This window comes from Onychomys torridus, chromosome X (genome assembly GCF_903995425.1).
Source record: "Onychomys torridus chromosome X, mOncTor1.1, whole genome shotgun sequence".
Lineage (NCBI taxonomy): Eukaryota > Metazoa > Chordata > Mammalia > Rodentia > Cricetidae > Onychomys > Onychomys torridus.
In genome coordinates this window covers 93659265-93681293 of record NC_050466.1, presented here as the reverse complement: position 1 = coordinate 93681293, position 22029 = coordinate 93659265, and the positions used below count along the sequence as shown (strand labels likewise).

The 22029-nt window shown below is 41.2% G+C and overlaps 1 protein-coding gene and 1 long non-coding RNA gene across 6 annotated transcripts in view; one reads left to right on the top strand and one right to left on the bottom strand.

The window, feature by feature from the left end:
- Positions 1–4149: 4149 nt before the first annotated feature.
- Pbdc1 (polysaccharide biosynthesis domain containing 1) lies at positions 4150–9369 on the bottom strand. Its single transcript, XM_036174601.1, has 6 exons — positions 9227–9369; positions 9055–9120; positions 7879–7938; positions 6964–7104; positions 5905–6016; positions 4150–5598 (listed from the first exon to the last, which is right to left on the bottom strand). Exons 1-6 carry the CDS (start codon positions 9254–9256, stop codon positions 5417–5419), a joined length of 591 nt encoding a protein of 196 aa, XP_036030494.1. The 5' UTR covers positions 9257–9369; the 3' UTR covers positions 4150–5416.
- Positions 9370–16847: 7478 nt separating this feature from the next.
- Positions 16848–22029, top strand: part of LOC118573999 — a 94001-nt gene continuing 88819 nt past the window's right edge. For 2 of the 5 annotated variants that reach the window (XR_004943685.1, XR_004943684.1), the window contains exons 1-4: positions 16951–17363; positions 17618–17681; positions 19290–19442; positions 21057–21173. This is a non-coding gene — a long non-coding RNA (uncharacterized LOC118573999). Of the gene's footprint in view, positions 17364–17617; positions 17682–19289; positions 19443–21056; positions 21174–22029 lie in introns of all 5 variants that reach the window. The other 3 variants (XR_004943683.1, XR_004943686.1, XR_004943682.1) reach the window with 3 other exon arrangements.

Here is a 22029-nt window from a genome sequence, read left to right as displayed (position 1 = left end):
CATAAAATTAAAAAAAAAAAAAAATCCAGGGGTCTAAGTTCAATGCTACCACCTTTTAAGAATCCCCACAAACAGATCAAGCCACATAGCTGTCACCCACATTCAACGGGCCTAGTTCAGTCCCATGCAGGTTCCCGAGCTGTCAGTCTAGAGTCAGTGAGCTCCAACTAGCACCGGTCAGCTGTCTCTGTGGGTTTCCCCATCATGATGTTGACCCCCTCTTCTTCTCCTTTTTTTGAATGTCAAATGCCATTTATTGAAGGAGAGAGGAGGTCTTAAATACAGACTTACAGCACAATGGGAGAACCCTGGATGGCAGAAGTTTGCTTCTGTTTTTTTTTTTTTTTGAGCTGAGGAATGAACCCCGGGGCCTTGCGCTTGCTAGGCAAATGCTCTAACACTGAGCTAAGTCCCTAACCCTGCTTCTGATATTTTACAATCTTGCATCTAAGCTGTTAATGCCCAATGTACTGGATACACAGACAAGGAGCTTCCCTTAGGCATTCGTGAGGGTGGAATCTTGCAGGGAATTAGCATGGGGAGGATATCAAGGTCAAGGTCAGCAAGCAATGCAACGGTTACCCAAAATGGGGGCCAGGGCCCTACAGGTCCCCCTCTTTTACTAAAAAATGAGCTTCTGACTTAGGTTGCGTGGGACGTCAGCAGGTCTTACCTGTCATGGAGACACCTGTCCAGGCCACACAGGTGTTCTGTCTTAGGTTGGTGATCTGTTTGAGGGGTCCCTGGCAGTAGGACCAGGACTTATTCCAGGTGCATGAACTGACTTTTTGGAGCCCATTCCCTGTGGTGGGATACCTTGTTCAGCCTTGATACAATGGGGAGGGGCTAGGCTCTCCTTCAACTTGGTATGCCAGACTTTGTTGACTACCATGGGAGGCCTTACCCACTCTGAGGAGTGGATGGGGGTAGAGAGGGAGGGAGGTGAGGAGGCGGGAGAAGGGGAGGGAGGGGGAACTGGGGTTGGTATGTAAAATGGAAATTTTTTTTTTGTGGCGCTGAGGATCGAACCCAGGGCCTTGCGCTTGCTAGGCAAGCACTCTACCACTGAGCTAAATCTCCAATTTTGGAAAACATTTTAATAAATAAATATATTTAAGAAAAAAAAAACCAAGCCCCCCCACCAAAAAAAAATCCCCTTGGGGTTGGGGATTTAGCTCAGTGGTAGAGCACTTGCCTAGCAAGCGCAAGGCCTGGAGTTCGATCCTCAGCTTCAAAAAAAAGGAAAAAAAAAAAAAGAATCCCCTTACCTCTAGTTCTAATAACATGCTCCCCCACTTCCTTCTGAGCTCTTTCTAGCAGCACCCTTAAAGTCCATATTACTGGCCTGGGCCTGGTGGTGCACACCTTTAATCCTAGCACTCAGGAGGCAGAGGCAGGAGGATCTCTGAATTTGAGGCCAGCCTGGGCTACAAAGCAAGTTCCAGGACTACATAAAGATAACCCGTCTCAAAGAACAAACAAACAAAACAAAAAGCCACACATACATATAAAAAAAAAAAAAAAGCCTAAACAACAAAAGTCCATATTCGTAGTGACAGTCTGTTCAAACCAGTTGAGGATTTTTGTGCTTCAAAGTTTTTCAGCTTCAACCTTGCTCTCTGATTCCAAGCCTAAGTTCCAACTTTTAGGTATTGGTGAAGTCTAGCACCTCCCTTCTAGTACCAAAACCTATAGCTTTCCAATACTCTATAACCAATTACCATGTTTGGGGACTTGAGACAACATCCATTTATTGTCTAGTTAAGAGTCCAAGAACAGCTTAACTAGATCCTCTGCTCTGGCCCCAGATCTTACTGCCAATCTCATCTGAGGATCATGGTTCTCTTCCACCTCACTAGCAGGCAGAAGTAAGTTCTTAGAACTCACTGGAATCCTGATTTTCTTGAGGGCTGTGAGCCAGAGAAGAATGTCACCTTCAGTCTTTCTCTCAAAACATGGCTGTCTGTTTCCCCAACAGAACACCCGCTTTTGCTTGTCTCTTTTAAGGACTTACCTATTAGGAAGGACCTACCCAAGAAAACGTTTCCTTTGATTAACTTAAAACCCAATCATCTTTCAATTGAGGAATGCAATCTCTTCACATTCACAGGCTTTATCCGCACTGAACAGCAGGGGAGTATACTGGAACACTCATGACAAGGGGAGAATACTGAAATCATCTTAAGGTTCCTTTAAAGCATCAGGACCATTCTACCCATTCTTTCCCCTCTAATCCGGGAGGTTGCCTTAAACTCCTGACCTCTTACAGTCCATCTGCCTTCTCTATATTTATTCTTAATTTCCACTTTTTATCACCTGCTCCTTAGGAGATGTCTCTTGCATCATGGCACTCTGATTTTCATGTTTCTTATCCCCTATAAAATTGAAGAGTCAGTCAGTGAGCAACCTGTAAAGAGTCATTTTTTTCCTTTTATTGAAAATAGATTTTTTTCATAATAATCTATCCTGATTATGGTTACCCCTCCCTCTACCTTGTGGATCCACTCCCTTTCTGTCTCTCATTAAGAAATAATAATAAGCTGGGTGGTGGTGGCGCACGCCTTTAATCCCAGCACTCAGGAGGCAGAGGCAGGCGGATCTCTGTGAGTTCGAGGCCAACCTGGTGTCCAAAGTGAGTTCCAGGAAAGGCACAAAGGTACACAGAGAAACCCTGTCTCAAAAAACCAAAAAACAAAACAAAACAAAAAAAGAAATAATAATAAAAATAAAATATGATAAAACAAAAAGTAATGAATTGGAATTGGACAAAACAAACAGAAGGAAAAGAGCCCCAAAGAGGGAGACCCTTAGAAATGGATGAAATCTACATGAACAACCTGGACGACAGTGGGAGTAACGAAGGGCAAGGTTTGAGGGAAAGAGAGCTTAGGGGAGCAGGAGATCCCAGCTAGTTCAAGAACAGAAAGGGAGAACGAGGAATAACAGACCAGGATAAATGAAGACCACATGAGAACAGGAATAGGCAGAGTGCTGGAGAGGTCCCCAGAAATCCACAATGACATATCCTCTGTAGTCTGCTGGCAATGGTCGAGAGAAAGCCTGATCTGACCTAATCTGGTGATCAGATAGCCAAACACCCTAACTGTCGTGCTGGAACTCTCATCCAATAACTGATGGAAGTTGATGCCGAGATCCTCAGCCAGGCCCCAGGTGGAGCTCCAGGAGCCCAATTGTCGAAAAAGAGGAGGAACTGTAAGAGCATGAATTGTTGAGACCAAGATTGGAGAGGCACAGGGACAAATAGCCAAACTAATGGAAGCACATGAATGATGAACCAAAGGCTGTGGAGCCCCCAGCTAGATCAGGCCCTCTGGATAAGTGAGACAATTGAATAGCTTGAACTGTTTGGGAGGCATCCAGGCTGTGGGACCAGGACCTGTCCTTAGTGCATGAGTTGGCTGTTTGGAACCTTGGGCTTACACAGGGACACTTTGCTCAGCCTGGAAGGAGGGGACTGGACCTGCCTGTATTGAATCCACCAGGTTTAAATGAATCCCCAGGGGAGTCTTGGCCCTGGAGGAGATGGGAATGGAGGGAGGGAATGGGGGGAAGGTAGGGGTTGGGGTAGGATGGGGAGGACAGGGGAACTCATGGCTGATGTGTAAAATTAAAACAAATATAATAATAATAATTAAAAAAATATTGTAACTGTAATTCTTGCTTGATAATTGCTTTGTTATATGTAATTTTACTATATAAAAGTTAAAACCTTCCTTTTTTAAAAAAAAAGGGGGAAGTGCTGTAGATATCGATCTGTATAAATAAAATGCTGTTTGGCCAGTGGCCAGGCAGGAAGTATAGGTGGGACAAGAGAGAAGAGAATTCTGGGAGGTGGAAGGTGGGGGCAGAGAGAGGCTGCCAGTCACCGCCATGACAAGGAGGATGTAAGGTAATGGTAAGCCACGAGCCATGTGGCAAAGCATAGATTAATAGAAATGGGTTAATTTAAGATAGAAGAAGTGGATAACAAGAAGCCTGCCACAGCCATACAGTTTCTAAACAAACAAACAAACAAACAAAAGAAATGGAGACCCACTTATTTGCACACTCAGGAATCCCATACATAAAAACACTAATCTGGAAACCATAATATGTACACAAAGGACCTGATGCAGACCCGTGCAGGCTCTGTGTGTGCTGCCTCAGTCTCTGTGACAGAACTGCAATATATGTGGTGAATAATTTTTCTTTCTAAACTTCTCAGACAGTATATATGGACATACAACTGTAACCAACTAGAACTAGAGGAAATGTACACAGTACAGAATAGATTTTTTTTTCTTAACAGCCTGGCTAATATAAAATATAGGAAAGTCTCCTATTCTTTCAAAACTATTCACTATTTTATAAAAGGAAAATTTTAATGAATGTTTGAAATAGTCTTAAGAGTTTGCGAAAGAGAAGTTAGAAACTTGTTTGCTTTGTCTACAAGTGCTATTGCTAGCTACATGATGTTCTTTTCATTTCTTATGTACAGTACAATATATCAATCACATTTAATTTTTACTTTTCTCCTGTGTTTAATGGGGGATAAAAGGCCACCTTTATTATTATTGGCTAGATTTCAGATAAGAACCAAGCTATCAGAGGATGAACAAGACAGGATTCTGAGTATGAAACTAACCTGACCTACCTAGGGAATACTAGGTCAGAATAGTGTATAAGGTGAGACTGTGTCTCAGAAAAACAAACAACAACAAAAGAGAGTGCCAACATTCTCTGCTCTTCTCTTTTCTCTAATCAACGGGTCTGCACTCTCTGGGGCGGCTGTTCCCTCGAGGATTTCTATCTTTCTAATAGAGCAAAGGAAATCAGACAGTTATAGTCACCACAGAGGCAATTTATTTTTGAGACACAGTCTCACTTTATAACTCAGGCTGGCCTCAAAGTCATGCAATTCTCTTATTTCATCCTTCCATGGAATTACAAGTATGAGCCACTAGGCCTGGCTAAGAGTCAGTTCATATATATGGCCTTCTAATGCCAATACCAGGTACAGGCTAATACATTAATAGACAGTCTTATATGAGACATGGTAATGAGATCATATACCTGAATTTTTTTGAAGTTTCACATAAATGTAAATACTCTCCAAAACCAGTCATAATACAAACCAAAAGGAATTTGTTTACAAAATGTCTTACTTCAGCAACAGTTCAGCAACAGTTCCAGCCAAGAAACAGGATATGAAGCAACAGTTAACTAAGAGACTCTGCTAATTGTGTTTAAGCTATTACACCCGGAGCAACTTCTCTCCCTAGCTAGAGAGAAGTCCTTCACAGTCTTCCATTTGCACAGGGGCAATCAAAGGGTCAGGGCAAGTAGCACCTGATACTCGTGGGTTCAGCTGAGTCACATGTTTCTTGGCTTTCCTTTTCTCCTCCCTGGTTAGTTTTTACTTTTCTCTGTTGACTCCTTCCTCTTTTTCTCCTCCACTATCAGCTCCTTTCTCAGCTTCCTCTTCTTTATTGTCAGCTCCTTTCTCTCCTTCTTTGTCCTGAATACTGATGGAAACTGCTTTGTTATAGCCTTCCCGGTTCCGAGCAATTTCAATTGCAAAAAATTGAATCCTGGGTGCTGAAAGGTAAATAGAATTGATTGTCCTTGTCTTAGGTAATTATGAATACTGACTAGAAACCCATAGATAAATCTGAACTCGCATGAAAGCCATTCAAATATATAAGCTAGAAATCTTGAATTCCAATCTGTTAATGAAAATATGTACCTATGTGACAGTTATTTAAGGAAAGGAACATGATCTTGAAAGACAGAGAAAATAAGATGATCTCCAAGGTAACTATACTTGTTAGTGATTCATCAGTGAACCCAGACTCCTCAATTCCGATCCTGTTACAGAAACAATGTCAGAGGCAAAAAACTCACCAAAGATGGTGTTCTCCTCAGTGTAACCCTGGGAACAATCCAGTCGTAGCAAAGTACCATAGTTGTAGTCTTCTACGATCCCTTCAAATTTTAAGCAGAATGGCCTCCACTTCTATAAAGGCAGCAAAAAAAAAAAAAAAAAAAAAAAAAAGAAAAAAAAGAAAAAAAAAAGACACCTTAGCTGATGAATCCAAGAGTCTAATGTACTCAAGCCAGGAAAGAGGTTTGGGCTTCCCCAGGGAGACTAAAATCCAGAGTGAAAAAAACTAGTATTGAGGCTATATGTTCTATTTGTAGGCTGCTGGTCCCTACACAACGTTTTGACCAGGAAAAGACAAAGAGCAAAACTAACCACCTCAAGCTTTTTACTGCAAAATTAAAATGTGATTTCTAAAATGGATCTCTGTTTTGCTTTGTTTGGCCTCAGGCAGCTCAGGCCAAAATGGTTATTCATCCTCACCAAAGTACCAATGAGACAGAGAGGACAGGCATCTACCTTTATGTTATACATGTCCATCTATTAGGGGCAAGTTCTCAATGATCATTGACAGTCTGCTAGGACTTTAAAATTTAAATTCTTCATTAGTCAAGAGCCCACTTTTAAGGAAAATACTTTTCCTACTATAATATCAGTGTTCTGTGTCAGTAAGAAATGATCACATAAGCAAGAAACACCATTTCTATGCTATCCAGGACTTATGATCAATAGAACAAAAATTCAGAGAATCAAAATATCTCCCTATATTCTCTGTATCCTATTAACTATTCCATCAACCAAAATTTCCAGCTAAATTTCCTGCTAACATGAACTCATCCCTCCTCCCCACTTAAGGAATAGGTAAATGGGGTAGTTGAAGTGCCCAAGATAAGGAAAGGAAAAAAAATACTCTCAGTAAACAGAAAAAGTGCATAAGACAAAAAATAATTCATTCCATAATTGACTTCATTATTATAAAATCCAGGGTTCTTATTGTAAGTCCCTTGAACAAATTTGAAGCTTATATAAATACAATCAAAAGCATTGGCCAGATGTTAGATATTGTTTAAGATGATACTTACCTCTTTAGCTGATTCTGATTTGAGTTCTTCTGGGTCCAATACATCTACCCTGAGCTTCTCGAAATTTTCACGGAACTCAGAGTAGATTTGGTCATCTACTTGGGTGAGTTTCAGGAACTGTGGGTCAACTGATGAAATCAACTGCCAGACAATAAAACAAACATAAAGATGCTAGTCACTAATCACACTTCTACCCCTCCAGAGCCACACAATCAGGAAACCCTATGGACAGAAGATTACTTTAGGCAGTATTAATAGACCAGGTCTTTATGATGTCATTTACATGGTTTTAAGAGCTATAATAAGAGTCTTTCTCTCTCTCTCTCCTCCCCCCCTCTCCCCCTCTCCCTCTCTCTCTCCTTTTTCCTCTTTTACCAGTTTGGCAATTGAACGAACCCTTCAGTTCTCAGCCTGGTTCTCATTCTGTGCGTGTTCATCCATTCAACAGACATTTAAGTGTCTGCTCTGTATAGTCCAGTCATCTTTCCTCCAGGTAGCAAAAAAAAAAAAAAAACAAACCAAAAAAACAGGGGGCAGACAAGCAGAACTTCTCATCATCAAATTCATTTCTACCCTTGTTCCCTGGAGGTAGGATTTCTGGGACTAGACAGATGGCTCAGAGGTTAAGAGCACTGACTGCTCTTCCAAAGGTCCTGAGTTCAGTTCCCAGCAACCACATGGTGGCTCACAGCCATCTGTAATGAGATCTGGTGCCCTCTTCTGGCCTGTGGGGATATGTGCAGACAAAACACTGTATACGTAATAAATAAATAAATCTTTTTTAAAAAAAGATTTCTTTGGTAGTTAAAACAATCTGCAAAACTTAACAGTTTGAGTTGCTGAGAACTATGATTAGCATAGCATCATACGCTAAAATTACATGTTGACTTCTGCTTAATGATGAAGACAACTCACTTTGTAATAGACTTCGGCATGTTGAATTGCTCGAATGGCCCAAGCCATCTCAATATCAGGCTGCAAAAGAGGAAGAACATCAGCCCAGAAATCTCTCAGTTTTGTAATGAGTAAATTAAAGACACCCTGCTAAATCTCAAGAGGTCTAAAGAAAATGATGTTGCTGTCAAGGGATAAAAGCTGAATAGATTTGACAATATAAACCACCTGCCCTTATAATGACCACAGAAGCTGTCAACACAGAATAAAAAAAAATAATGGACCACTGGACATCTTTTTCCAGCAGCTAGTGAAAGTGTGGAAAATCAGGACTGACTTAAATGACTATTAGTTACATTAATACACCCACCTATATACCCCTCAGAGTTGTTGGGAGGACAAAAATACATGTGAAACTATTTTTCACTTTCATCAGTGTAGCATGTTATACTCGTCATTTGTGTATATCTGATAGTCATTTTCCACACTGTAAAACCCCAGAACAAATGATGCAGCTAGATTATAAATAAGTCTGGCCAAGTACCCACTAGCTGTTGAAGGAGACAACCCACTTGTTGTTTCCTTCATAAAGCCAGAAAAATCTATCTGCATATGCACCTCCCCACTGTAGACCAAGAAATTTTCCTACTTTTGAATCCATATCTTCTGTCCACTTACTCTTTGAGGGTCCAGTTCAAGTTACACTTCCCTGATGAAATCTACTGCCTCCATCCTTGCCTGAGCCATTCATCTAGTACACATTACATTCTGATTTGGGTGGTATTAGTAGTCCTGCTGTCTTTTTTTCTTATTTGTCAACACACAGCATGTATAAGGGTCCAAATGAAGCACATCACAAACCAGTGGAACTTTGCTGCACAATGGGATCATAAGGCCCTTTAAAAACTACTAGACATTCTGATTTGATCGGATATGGGTTGTAATCTGGACATGTGGGGTGTTTAGACGCCTCCCAGGTGTTTCTAAATCATAGGAAAGTTAGGGGATCACCTTTACAGGCATTAGAGTACTACATTTGTCAACTACGATTAGATGATGTGAAAGAAGGTACAATTTTTGGTTGACGTGGGGAGGTCTGAAGAAGACAACAGGAAAGGGACTTATAATTTGGTGCCGAGGCATTCAGACATTATGGCATAACTGGTTGGAAAGGAAGTGTAGGTGAGTCATACTCACGTCGTTGCCATATGACTCGGCTGGGAGAGAAAGAGCATGGGCCACTGACACCACTTCGCCAGAAACCTAGGAAAAGAAAAAGCGGGACTGGGTGAGCGATTCCCGACTCCCTGGGTCGCTTATCACCCAATCTCTACTTGGGTATTTACCAAGCCCCGGAGCAGCATCTTACCTGCTCTACACTTTCGCAGGTGGTATCCATATTACAGCCGGGTACGTGCGGCTTTACCTGTCCGGAAGTGGCTTGTTGCGCTTGCTGCTTTAACAGTTGATTGGGAACAGTAGGGCGGAAACGGAGACCGTTTTCTCTGTTGGCGCCTGCGCACCCCTCTCCCCCCCCCCCCCCCCGCCAGAGGAAGCCCTGGCCCCGCCTCATCCGGGCAAAGCAGGCGCCAAAGTGGTATGTTGTTGCTTAGCAACGCTATTCCTATAGCCGAGGTGATAGACGAATTCTTTAAGTCAACAAGGAAAATATGTTGTATTAAAAAAAAAAAGTTTTAAGTGATGCTGTTTTTAAGTCCCGTGTGCTGTGTTCTCAGCAGAGTCCAATTCACACTCCATTCCTGCGCTCGCTCTCTCTCTCTCTCTCTCTCTCTCTCTGGCTACAAGCCTGGTATTAGAGGCTGGACGGTGGAATTCGGGATGAAAGAGAAGAATTTGCTACCTGCTTTGGAACAAGTAGCTAGAGTGAGGAACAACGAGGTGAGCTTCATCCTATACTGTGGGAGCATACCTGAGCTGAGACATGATGGGCAGAAAGATTTGAAGCAGAGGGAATAGCATGGGCAAAGGTATTAGTGAAAAAGCATCATAAGACCTTGCAAAGAACAATCTAGCTATAGGAGTGCAGTCGGGATCTTTGTGTGGTGAATTTTAAAGAGATGAGAATTTTTTTAATCTGGGTTTTTTGTTTGCTTGATTGCTTTTGAGACATAGCCGCTCTCATTTCTACTGTGGCTGCACCACTTTGGAATCCTATCAACAATGAACAAGAGTTCCCATTCCCACATCCTCACCAGCATTTATTGTCAGTTGTTTCCTTGATCTTAGCCATTCTGATTGTAGTAATATGGATTCTCAAAGTTGTTTTAATTGGCATTTCCCTAATGGTTAAAGATGACGAACACTTTTAAAGATAATTCTTAGCCATTTTTCATCTCCTTTTGAGAATTTTCTATTGAGATCCTGTCTCCCCCACCTCCAACAGGCCCTTTTTAACTGGATCATTGGTTTTCTTGATTTTTTTTCTCTATATATTCTGTATAGTTTATCAGTGAATAGCTAACAAAGACTCTCTCCCACTCTGTGGGTTTCCTCTTCAGCTAACACATTGTTCTCTTTGCTGTAAAGAAGTATTTTAGTTTTATGAGGTCTTATTTGTTAATTGCTTGCCTTAACTCCTAATGAAGTGAAGTCCTGGTCAGAAAGGCTCTTCCTACACCTATATCTCTGGGTACCACCTATGTTTTCTTCTAGCAGTCGCAGCATTTCCTATTTTACATTGAGCTCTTTGATCCATTTCAAGTTGATTTTAGTTCAGGTTAATGCATATGGGTCTAGTTTCAGTCTTCTTCTTGTAGACATTCAGTTCTCATAGTACCATTTGTTGAAGATGCTGTCTCTGCTCCAGCCTGTACTTTTGGCATCTTTGTCAAATATCAGATGGCTATAAAATTACATGCACTCATGTTTGGGACTTCTATTTTGTTCTGTTGATTTAATAGTCTGTTTTGTTGTATTATTGTGCTGTTATTATTATTATTTGTAGTAGTAGTAGTTGTATTACTGTAGTACTGAAATCTTACCACATTATGTACCTATACCACTCCTTGGTGTATGTCCAAGGGACTCAATATTCTGTTTTACAGGTATTTGCTCAGCCACGTTCATCACATTCATCATAATAGCTAGGAAAGAGAAAGAACCTAGTTGTCCTTCAGCTGATGAAAAGATAATAAAAATGTGGTATGTATACACAATGGAATTCTATGTCAACTGTAGAGAAAAATAAAATCAATTTGCAAGTAAATGGATGGAACTAGAAACTATTACACTAAGTGAGGTAATCCAGATCCAGAAAGACAAATACTGCATGTTCGCTCTGATTTGTGGGTCCTAGTTCTGAATCTTAAGATGTGAGTGTATAACCTGAAGTGTATAACCACAGAAACCAGGGGTAGAAGGAACTAGAAACAGGAGAGTAGGATGAATTGGGAAATTGGAAAAATGAGGATACTTCATCTGGTGGGAAAGAGGGCAATCGAGAGGGAGAGGGAAGGAAGAGAAAGAACATTACATTAAAGAGGTTGAAAAAGCCAGAGAAACATTAAGTGTTTGTGTGTGCATATGTAATTTAAATGAAAATGTAAATGAAGTTACATCCTGTATGGTAATAATACTCCCCAAAAGCCAAACCCCAGTGTCAGGCATGGGATGCCTCCCTTGAAGTTGTTGATCAGGGGAGTTCAAGAGACTCCCCAAACAATAAAAAGATGTGTAAGGTTAACCTGAAGACAAAATTAAAAGCAGACCAGCTTGAAGGTGGTAGGTGATGGAACAGAAAACACTGATAGTTGAAACAAAGTTTGAGAATGAATTAATACCCTCTGGACCAATTTGATATGGAGAATAAAAGAGAATCAGGATCCTAATATGAACTTCAGACTTTAGAACACAATGTAGAGGGGGATATTACTGAGTTAGAAGATAGGAGGAAGGGTGAGTGTCATTTGACTAGGTGAAATAGCTTATTGCACTCATATAGAGTCAACAAGGTAGAGAGAGTCCTGAGCAGGGATGTAAATTTGATAGCAGGCAAATTGTTTAATTGTGCCTTCACAAGGAAAATGGTAAAATTGTAAAAGGCACCAAGAGAGACAGGGCAAGGCCATAAGCATCTATGAATAGGCAAGAAAACAAAGACTAAACAGAAAACGAGTTGTCACTGAGACTTCAGCAAAGTTATAAGGCAGAGTCTCACAGAAGCCAAGGGATCAGAAAACTTCTAGAAATATGTGGTGAACAAACTCCAATAGCCTGAGTATACTGCAGCCAGAAATGCTGAGAGGTAATTGCGGTCAGATGGGAATGGGTTACAGAGGGCAGGGGAGATAGAGATGACAGTACCCATAGAAAGTCCTGATAAGTTACAAATAGGAAGAGCTATCAGATGGTCTAGGAATTCTGAATTCTGGTAAAGGACAAATAACTTAAAATTGTATTGTTTTGGCCATTTATGGGTAAACAATTCAAATGTGTTACATATATTCATGTTTTTCTATAGCACATCTCCAGCAATTTTTTTATGCTGCAAAACTAAAAACTCCTTGCTTACTAAATGATACATTCCCATTTTGCTTTCTTCCAAGTTCCTGAGATCACCATTCAGTTTCTCTGAATTTGTCTGTTAGATGCTCCATATGGGTGGGTCCATGCAGTTTTTCTGCTTTGTGACTGGCTTATTTCACTTGATCTGATGACTAACAGGATTGCATTCTATTTTCAAGCCAAGATATTCTACTGTATGTAAATAGTGTGTCTTATTTGTCCATGGAGAAGCACTTGGATTACCTTCACCTTTTCACTAATTATGAATGATAATGCTGTGAAGATGAGTATGTAAATCCCACTTTGAAATCCTGCCTTCAGTTACGTTCCTGGAAAGTACATTTAATCATGTGCTTAATGGATCATATTTTAAAATTTTCTGTGTATTTGCAGAGCCTCCAGGACTTTTGAAATTACATTTTCAGGTTGGAGATACTATATTTTTTCTATTAGAAATTGGCTCTAGTGGTGGGGGGGCAAGTAGGTGAACCTCCACAGAGACAGGCAGCAGCAGGAGTAGAAAAGTGAGGTGTTGCTCCCAAGTACCACTTGTTCTCTTGTACAAAGTACCAGGGAAAAGCTGAGCAAAAGTGGTATTAGTGTGACCTTAAGAAAACTGCCTTTGTAAGCAGTACAAGAGCCAATTTAAGAAGCAGATGGAGGGTTTGCAAGGAACAGCTGACCTGAGAGTACATGAGTCTATGTGCTACCCAGAGATCTGAATGTAGGGCGCATTGTCCATATGGATGTTGAATGTTGGCAAATGCAGAGGTCAATAGATAAGAGTAACATGGAGGAGCAGACTGAAACTGATTGCTAAATTGCTACATTCCAAGTAAACTCAAGAGACTCAACAGGCCGTTCATTTCAGGAAACAACTTATGTAATTTGCTTTGTTTGATGTTTTAGGTTTTAAAAATTAAAACATATAATATGTGAATAGTGTATTGACTTATTTTTAATATTTTAAAGTAAAGTAACTGTTTATGATTCAACTATTTGCCGACAGATATTTGCATTGACCAGTAAGTAGTAGATCTTAACAATATTGGATAAGGGTATGTCTTCTAACCTAAAACTGCAAGAGACAAGACTATCACCTGGAGTTTTCTTCTCACTCATAGGCAAGGAAACTAGCCCAGACAGAGCTATTACAATAATTATTTTCATTTATGACTATTGTTTCAGACTCGAAGTAGCTATTCAAACATTGAAGAGAAGGATTAGATGTAAATGGCAGTTCACAAAGGTCAATGGACTTTCAGGAAGACTTTATGAATTACTGCTCAGTGTCTGAACAACAGCACTGTACTGGTGTCCACTGACAACTGGAAAGCAGGATCTCGGCAGTAAGATCGGAAAAAATACTGTAGATGAAAATCATAATCTTAAGAACGATAGGAAAGTATACAGGCACAATAGAACAGTAACATTCCTTTCTGCACACCAGACATGCTTTCTGAAACCAAAAATATCTTAAATAAACTTTTTAAAAAAAATGCCAAGAAACAGAAAACTCAGAGAAGTCCAAAATCTAGAAAGATTAATCTTGTGATGAGGAAAATAGAGGGAAATTGAAATCACCATGTTAAGGGAAATAAGCCAGACAAAGAAAGACAAATACTACATTTTCTCACATCTGAAGAATCTAGATTTAAATGTTTCTGTATGTGTACTCATAAAACAGAAAAAGGGACATAGAAATGAAATAGAGAGAGAATGACAAAGAATGATGCAACATTTGTGATAAATACTTAAAATAAGATTTACTGTATAATCTTAAAAGATGATGACCCAATAGTAGCAAACAGTTGTTGAAATCTGATATTAACTACCAGTGCTCATTTTCTGGTAAGTTCTTCATTTCAAACGTGTTTTGGTTGCCCAGCCCTTGAAAAATGAAAAAGGGAATGTTTTCCTATGGAAGAACTCAGACTCAGAGGAAGCAGGAAAGCAGGATGGACAGTACATAGATGAGGTAAATGGGCCTCAGGGCAGCACACAGATTAATAGCAATGGGTTAATTTAAGTTAAAAAATAGCTAACTAGAAACAAGCCTAAGCTAAGACTGAGCATTCATAATTAATAATGTCTCTGTGTCATGATTTAGGGGCTGGCAGTCCAAGAAAGCCTGCTACAAATATGTATGTGTGTGTGTGTGTGTTTGCATGTGCATGTGGTTGCCCATGGAGGCCAGAAACATCAAATACTTTGGAGCTGAAGTTTTAGGCAGTTGTCAGCTGCCAGATGTGAGTTCTGGGAACCCAAATTCAGGTCTTGTACAAGAACAGCAATCACTCTTAACCACTGAGATATCTTTCCAGTCCCACTTTTTGATTGTGTATCTTGTACTATAATTATCATACATGTTCCATGGCTGGAAAATAATGAATATTATGTGATTGTTGGTTTCAGTGTTCAATTTATAGGCATTCAGTTAAGTTTGTTCATTGCATTTCTCAAAACCTCTGAATTTATTTATTGGCTGTCTTGGGGTTCCTATTGATGTGGTAAAAAACCATGACCAAAAGCAACTGGTAGAGCTGGGTGGTGGTGGCACATGCCTGTAATCCCAGCACCCGAGAGGCAGAGGCAGGTGGATCTCTGTGAGTTCGAGGCCAGCCTGGTCTACAAAGCGAGTTCCAGGACAGCCTCCAAAGCTACAGAGAAACCCTGTCTCGAAAAACAAAAAAACAAAACAAAACAAAACAAACAACAACAAAAAAACAAAAGCAACTGGGAAAGGAAAGGATTTACTCCTTATTCCTTTTATGTTTTATTCATCACAGTCCATTTCTGAAGGAAGTTAGGGCAGGAACTCAAGGCAAGAACCTAGAGGCTGGAACTGAAGCAAAAGCAAGTCATGCTTACTGGCTTGCTCCCTGTAGCTTGCTCAGTCTGCTTTCCTGTGCCACCCAGGATCACATGGCCAGGGGTGGCACTCTCCCACATCAATCAATCAATCAATCAATCAATCAATCACTAAGTCAAACTTAGAGAAGCATATTCTCCATTGAGAGTCCTTCCCAGATGACTATAGCTTTTGTCAAGTTTACATAAAACTAACCAGGACATTGGTTATTTCATGTGTTGTCTCCGTAAGTATCTCACTTTTGTGTTGTCCAGGATCCCACCTCCATTCTGCCTCATGGCCATCAAGCGCAATTTCAGTTTTCCCAATGTGTGAGCTGAGTTTCCTGCTGAAAGAATACACTTCTGAGCTTCCCATGTGTACTACACTTCTGACGTTATAAGGGTCCACTACACTTCTGACGTTATAAGGGTCCCACAATCCCTGTAGGCATTTTGTCCATCGCTCATGTGGATGACAAAATGCTCCCTCACTGTGAATAAACATGCTCCTACCTAAGGTCAGAGCAGACCTCTCATTCTTTCTGCCTTCGTCTCTCTACAGATGCCTTTTAATAATCTAACATGAGGTAAGAAAATCCATTCCAGCCAGGAACTCCAGCCACTGCTTTTTTGTACCCAGTGAACATAATTGCTTTTCAGGAAGAAAACATTGAATACTCATAATTCCAACACGTGGTAAACTAAATCTTTGAATTAGATTCCTAATTATGCTATTTACTAGTTTTAAACAGTCCTCACATATGTATAATTATATGTATAACACACACACACACTTTTAAAATGAGAACAAATCTACCCACCTTGTAGTTATCCTGCAACTACTCATGCAGTGTGGAGTGTTAGCTAACCTAGGAGGCCTGCTCAATATATGGCAGCTAGGTACAACTGTATTAATATTTTGGGCTTGGAAGGTTTTTGATGGCGAACCCTTATAAACAAGATTAGATTTTCATAAAAAAGAGATGTAATGGGCAGTGAATTCCTTGACACCTCTTCCATTTTGTGATTAAACAGTTCCTTCCGAGTACCAAGCAATAATGTTACATTTTGAAAGCAGTGAGAGGTCATAACCAGTTCGTTCCTTTGTCTTGTCCTTCTCAACCTCTAATATGAGAAATTTATTTTCCAATGGTTATGAAGTACCCAGTCTGATTTTTTTTTTTTTTTTTTGTTTTTTTTTTGAGACAGGGTTTCCCTGTGTAGCTTTGTGTCTTTCCTGGATCTCACTCTGTAGACCAGGCTGGCCTCGAACTCACAGAGATCCACCTGCCTCTGCCTCCCGATTGCTGGGATTAAAGGCGTGCGCCACCACTGCCCGGCAGGTCTGATATTTTTAATAGTAGCACAAACTAACCTACTATGCCTTTATTTTCTATTAATAATCAGCTCTATAAAGAAAATGTGCTCTATGGGAGATATAGCTGTTTTTAAGAATCAAAATACATATCCGAGAAAATATATAGCAAGTCTAATAATAAAAAAACACATTAAAAACATCTTTTTCCAGCTACTTTTCTATTCATCAGATTGACTCAGAATTTGGAAAACCTGGGGGCTATTAAAATGCCCGAAAAGATCAGTGTGTCTATAAGGAAGCAGTTTTCCACTGAGGTGCCTTTTTTTCTAAACACAAAGGGCGGAGGAAGAGCCGACCTGTATGCTCTGGTGAAATCATGCTGCCACCAAGCGGTAACGTTTCACAGGCGAAAACAAAGGCCAGAAGAATGTTTTCTTTATCTCCCAACTTTGGCTGTTTGAACTGAAATGGACCAGCGAAGACCCAGAGGGAGACAAAAAGAAAAGCGAAGGCGAAAGACGGACGACTGACCAGAAAGCCTCACCACCTAACCCGTGAGTGTGACCCGGAAGTGAATTCGGAATTGATTGACATGTAGTTCTTTCAAATCAGAGCCTGGATGCCATAGCAACAGTACAGGAAGTCCCGGCGGTTTTAAAGTCGCGGTTCCGGTATTCAGAACGCAAAGGACGATGGGAAGCGTGAATTTGTCTGTCTAGCTTTAGGCAATTCGATTCACTCTTCCATGCTGCCGAGATACCCCCGACATCGCCCGCTCCACCAGGATGGACCGCGGTGGCTTCCTTTGCTGGTAGGAATGAACGCGAGTTAGGAGGTCTTAGTCTTCCGACCTTATCTGAGAGAAATCTTGGGGACTAACACAAAGAGCAACATTCTACTTGGACATGTGCATTGGGCTGTATAGATGTTTGGCGGGAAGTTTCTTTGGTCCGGGCTGGGGTTGAGTGGGGAGAAGCGAAAGCCAGTTGGCGCTGGGATTCGCGCTGGGATTCTACCGGCGCAATCCACACACCTGTCTAGACATCCGTCTGTCCTTTCGTTCAGGAAACATCTGACTCCATAATGTGCCAGACCGTGGAGACCTGAGACACATCGACTCGCTTCTCAGGTACCATTCATTCTAATATGTGGAGACAATAAACAAATTATTGACTTAATTTCAGATAAACATAAGTAATAGAAAATAAAACAACCCCCCCCCCCAATAAATTGGATCTAACTATCTTAATTTGAACTAAATGGTCAGATCCTACTTCCTCCAGAAATGATTGAAGACATTAGAAATGGTGTGATAGGGTTTTAATGACTTAAAAGACAGCTGTTTACGGCTTCATTCCACACTGAAAACTAGCATCAGAATAGGATATACTAGTAGAAGGATCCAATGGGATGAAGAAGTGCAGGCTCTAGAGCTTGGGTAACAATGCACGCTAGGACTCTGAGCACTTCGGTTAATGCTTCTGAGTAAGACTCCCACTAGGCCGGAGGGTGAGGGAAATCAGATTCCCTTCCTTTTTGTGTTTTGCTTTCCTGTCTTGTCTCCTTTCCCTATGGGTCCTGGGATCTTACCCTTCCAGACTGGGTGTGTGTGGGCTTCACTTTGCTGTGAGGAAGGAGTGTGGCACAGACAGACCCTCCAGTGCTATCAGCGGAATGCCAGTGGAGTTTTAATTCTGGTTAAGAGTTTGGAATGGGGCCTTGCTGCACTGTGATCATGACTGGTATTTTAAAGAATCCTGTAGTTCAGCATGGTGCAACCATGACAACAACAACATGGTAAGTTGAGTAAAATAAACACAGACATATTGTTAGTGGGCAAAACTAGAATCCTTCCAGTTAACTCCAGTCTGGTTTGTGCTTGTTTGTTCCTTCCTGTTCAGTATCCCCCTTCCACTTTGTTGGTTTTTATCAGAGCTCTTACCCTGTGAGGAAAAGTCAGGAAACACGACAGAATCCACTAACAAGTGTTTTATTAAGATGAGGAGAGAGAGATAGATGTGCACAGGCCTGTGGAAAGACACGTGTGTGAAGGGGGCCAGGGAATCATGGGGCCAGCTTATAAAGGCTGAGCTGCACCTGGGGCTATACCATGCATACACGTAGATCACATGGTTGTGCTGTATGCTTTATGCAAAGCCACTGGGTCCTGGGTTATGCAAGACGTTTGACCTGGAAATGACTGGGTATCCTGCATGACTAGGTGTTGCATGACTAGGTGTCCTGCCAGGAATGTGTGACCCGCAGGGTCATGGGTCACAGTGGACATTTGACCCAGAAATGACTGGGTAGAAACGATTAGGTGTCCTGCATGACTAGTTGTCCTACCAGGCATGCGTGACTCCCAGGGTCATGGGTCACACAGGACATTTGACCCGGAAATGACTGGGCGGAAGTGACTAGGTGTCCTGGCAGGCATGCAAGACCTACAGGGTCATGGGTCACGAAGGAGTTTGACCCGGAAATGACTAGGCAGACGTGACCATTCCCAATCGTGGGGGTGTGTTGGGCATTTCTATTGCTCTTCTCTCCCCATCTCCTCCCTTTTTACTCTCTCACCTCCCAGTCTCAGTTCACCTGCCCTCTGCCCCCTTTCTCCCTCCCTTTTATATGGTCTCAAGTAGCTTAGACTGACTTCAACCCTGAATTTTCCATCCTTCAAGTGCTGAGATTACAGGTATATACCATCATCACACTTGGCCTGGTTCTTCCTTTCTAGGTTTTGAGATGCACAATGATGAGAAATAAAAATGAAAAGATTTCCAGAAAGAAGCCATCAGATTCAAGGTTTCACAGTCCAAGCTAATGTCCACGGAAATGATCTGAGAAAATTGCAGTCCTGGCAAAAGAAGTGTAACTAGACTAAGGCAAGGTAAATGGCTAAGTAGGCGGGGAGACATGAGCTGGGGTTGCAGGGAGGGGTGAAGATGGCAAGTGGGTTGGCACATTACTGTAGTGTAAGCTACAGCCTGGCAAGATTTCTCCATTTCCTGCTTCAAGACGCCTCACTACTTGACTTTAGCTGGAATAGTAAGGACACCCAGCTGTTTTAGTTCAAGACAATGCCAGATTCTTGTCCCATTATGGTGGATGGTGGCTTGTTGTCTAGTATTTTTCTTCCAGATACAGCCTATAGGGTGATTTGTCCTCTGTTCTAGGTACTATGATTTAAGATTGTCTGTAGATTGTGCATATTTAGGTACTTTGTTTGGAGGACAGTTGAGAAAGGGAGGTTAGAGGAAGAGAAAATATCATGCTGTAGTATGTTTTGAGCCATAGACATTACTGACTGCTTGCATCCATTTGTGATTTACCAAATGCTAACTCATGCTAAGGGTTTCCTCTGTATTTCCTCATACACACTGGACACACTGATAGCTGAACTTAAATATAATAAACTCAGGCTGAGGTAATTGCAGCAATTTAACAATAGTCCAGCTTCACTTCTAACCCAGTGTTTCTACAAGTATAGTTTCCCCAGACCAACAACAAAGGCATCACAAGAGAACATGTTAGAAATGCAAAAGCTAGACTCAATAAATCAGAAACTGGGTTTTGGGCCCAGCCATCTATGTTTTATGCATTTTTCAGGTAATTCTGATACATAATTGAATTTGAGAATGATTGCTATAACCGGTGTCCCCGCTCTTCAGTAACCAGTAAAACTGAACTTTACAGGAGCTTTGATCCACTTACACATCACATGCAAAGTCTGAGTCATAGGCTGGTCCATGGACTGTGCTATAGGCTGTGTGCTGTATTGTACCCTGGCTTTCTTAGGTGAGCATAGTTATTAATGAAGTGAAGGATTAGCCTCTTTAAAGTCATGCCTTCTAAGAGCAGACAGGGTATAGGATTCTTAGTTATCCCCACTGTCTATGATTTGTTTTTGTCAAATATCTGCTTGAAGAGAAAGATGATACAGGAATCTAGGATACAGGAGAAGGAAACAGGAAGGAACCAACAAGCATGAACCAGACTGGGGACAACTAGAAGATTCCAATTTTGGCCAATAGGAAGCAGACCTTCCTAAGCTTCATTTGGGAAATGGAGGGCCCTGGTTAAAAAAAAAAGAAGAGGTAAGGAGCAGTCTGAGTATTCATTTTCTGAATGAGATGATGTGTACTTATTGGCCAGCACTCACGTCAAACAACTTAAAACAAGATTTGGAAATGTTGGGATTACCATGCTGTAATGAAGAGCCTGAATGATCTTACCAAACTAGTGATAAAATAAGGTTGGTGTGCCTCTCCAAATGTGTGTATGGAGTGGCGGATGGCATCCAAGTAATTTCTATTTGGAATGCTGTGTGTTCTCAATTGTTAAAGTGAACTAATATTAAAGGGCACATTTGCTGGTTCCTAAGACATGTAGGACTGCTTATAGAAAGCTACTTGTCTTTTAGTGTTAAGTATTTGGTGTGTATTTGTTATAGATAGAACAAATGAGGACAAAGCAAAAACCGATTATGCCTTATTTGTGGCAGGTGGAGCATGGAGGACTACTGGATTAGATGGAGAGAATGTCCAGGCAACTCCATGGCCCTACTGATGTTCCAGAACTTCATCAACTCAGTGATAAGCTGCATGTACACCTAGAGAAGGTAGGCTACCTACAGGACATCTTATTGTGGCTGGGCAGTATAGGGGTGTAAGATGCTGCTCCTTAAAGCCCCAGCTTTTGGCCAAAGTGCTTCTAAAAGAGTGACTTCATAGATTCTGGAAAACATGAGGGGAAGCTAGTAACCAAAACTATAGCTCTTATTGCTCCCACCAGTCTATAGTCTACCAACTGTCAGGTATTATAATTGCCCTTACTGAGATCTAATAGCCACATGTGACATAATTGATAGCAATGGTGACTAAGAAGCACCACTTTAGGGATGTCACTAGAGAGGGACTGCAGTAATCTTGTATTGGCCAACTACTTTAGTTCATAACAGTGCAGACAAAACTATCTGTGAATCCCCCCCCTTATCCCTCCTCCTGCTCCTCCCCCAACCTATCCCCCATCCCCCTAGTCATTCTTCATAGCAGTGGAAATCTTACTAACATACATCTCCCCACTCTTTGCTGATTCATTGATAAAACTGCACAAGACTCAACCCAGCTCCACATTGAACTTGTACACCTTTTGTAAACCCTCAAATTCAGTATTCAGCATGGCAGATGATAGCAACTACTATCCCAATCAGGGCACAGACTGAGAATGACCTTGGCTGTTTTCGTCGCCTCTTGTTTTTCATCTGTCAATAATCTTGTGAGTTCTCCTGTCGAAATGGTTGTAGTCTGATGAGTGACCTCACTGCCTCTACTGCCACCATGCTTTTCCCAGCCACCATCAATTTCTTTGGGTTATGACAATTGTTTCCTGATTCTTTCCCTGCTTTGTCTTCCTCTTGTCCACACTGATAACCCAGCCGCCGGGATAATTCTATGAAACATGTAGTCTGGGGCTGC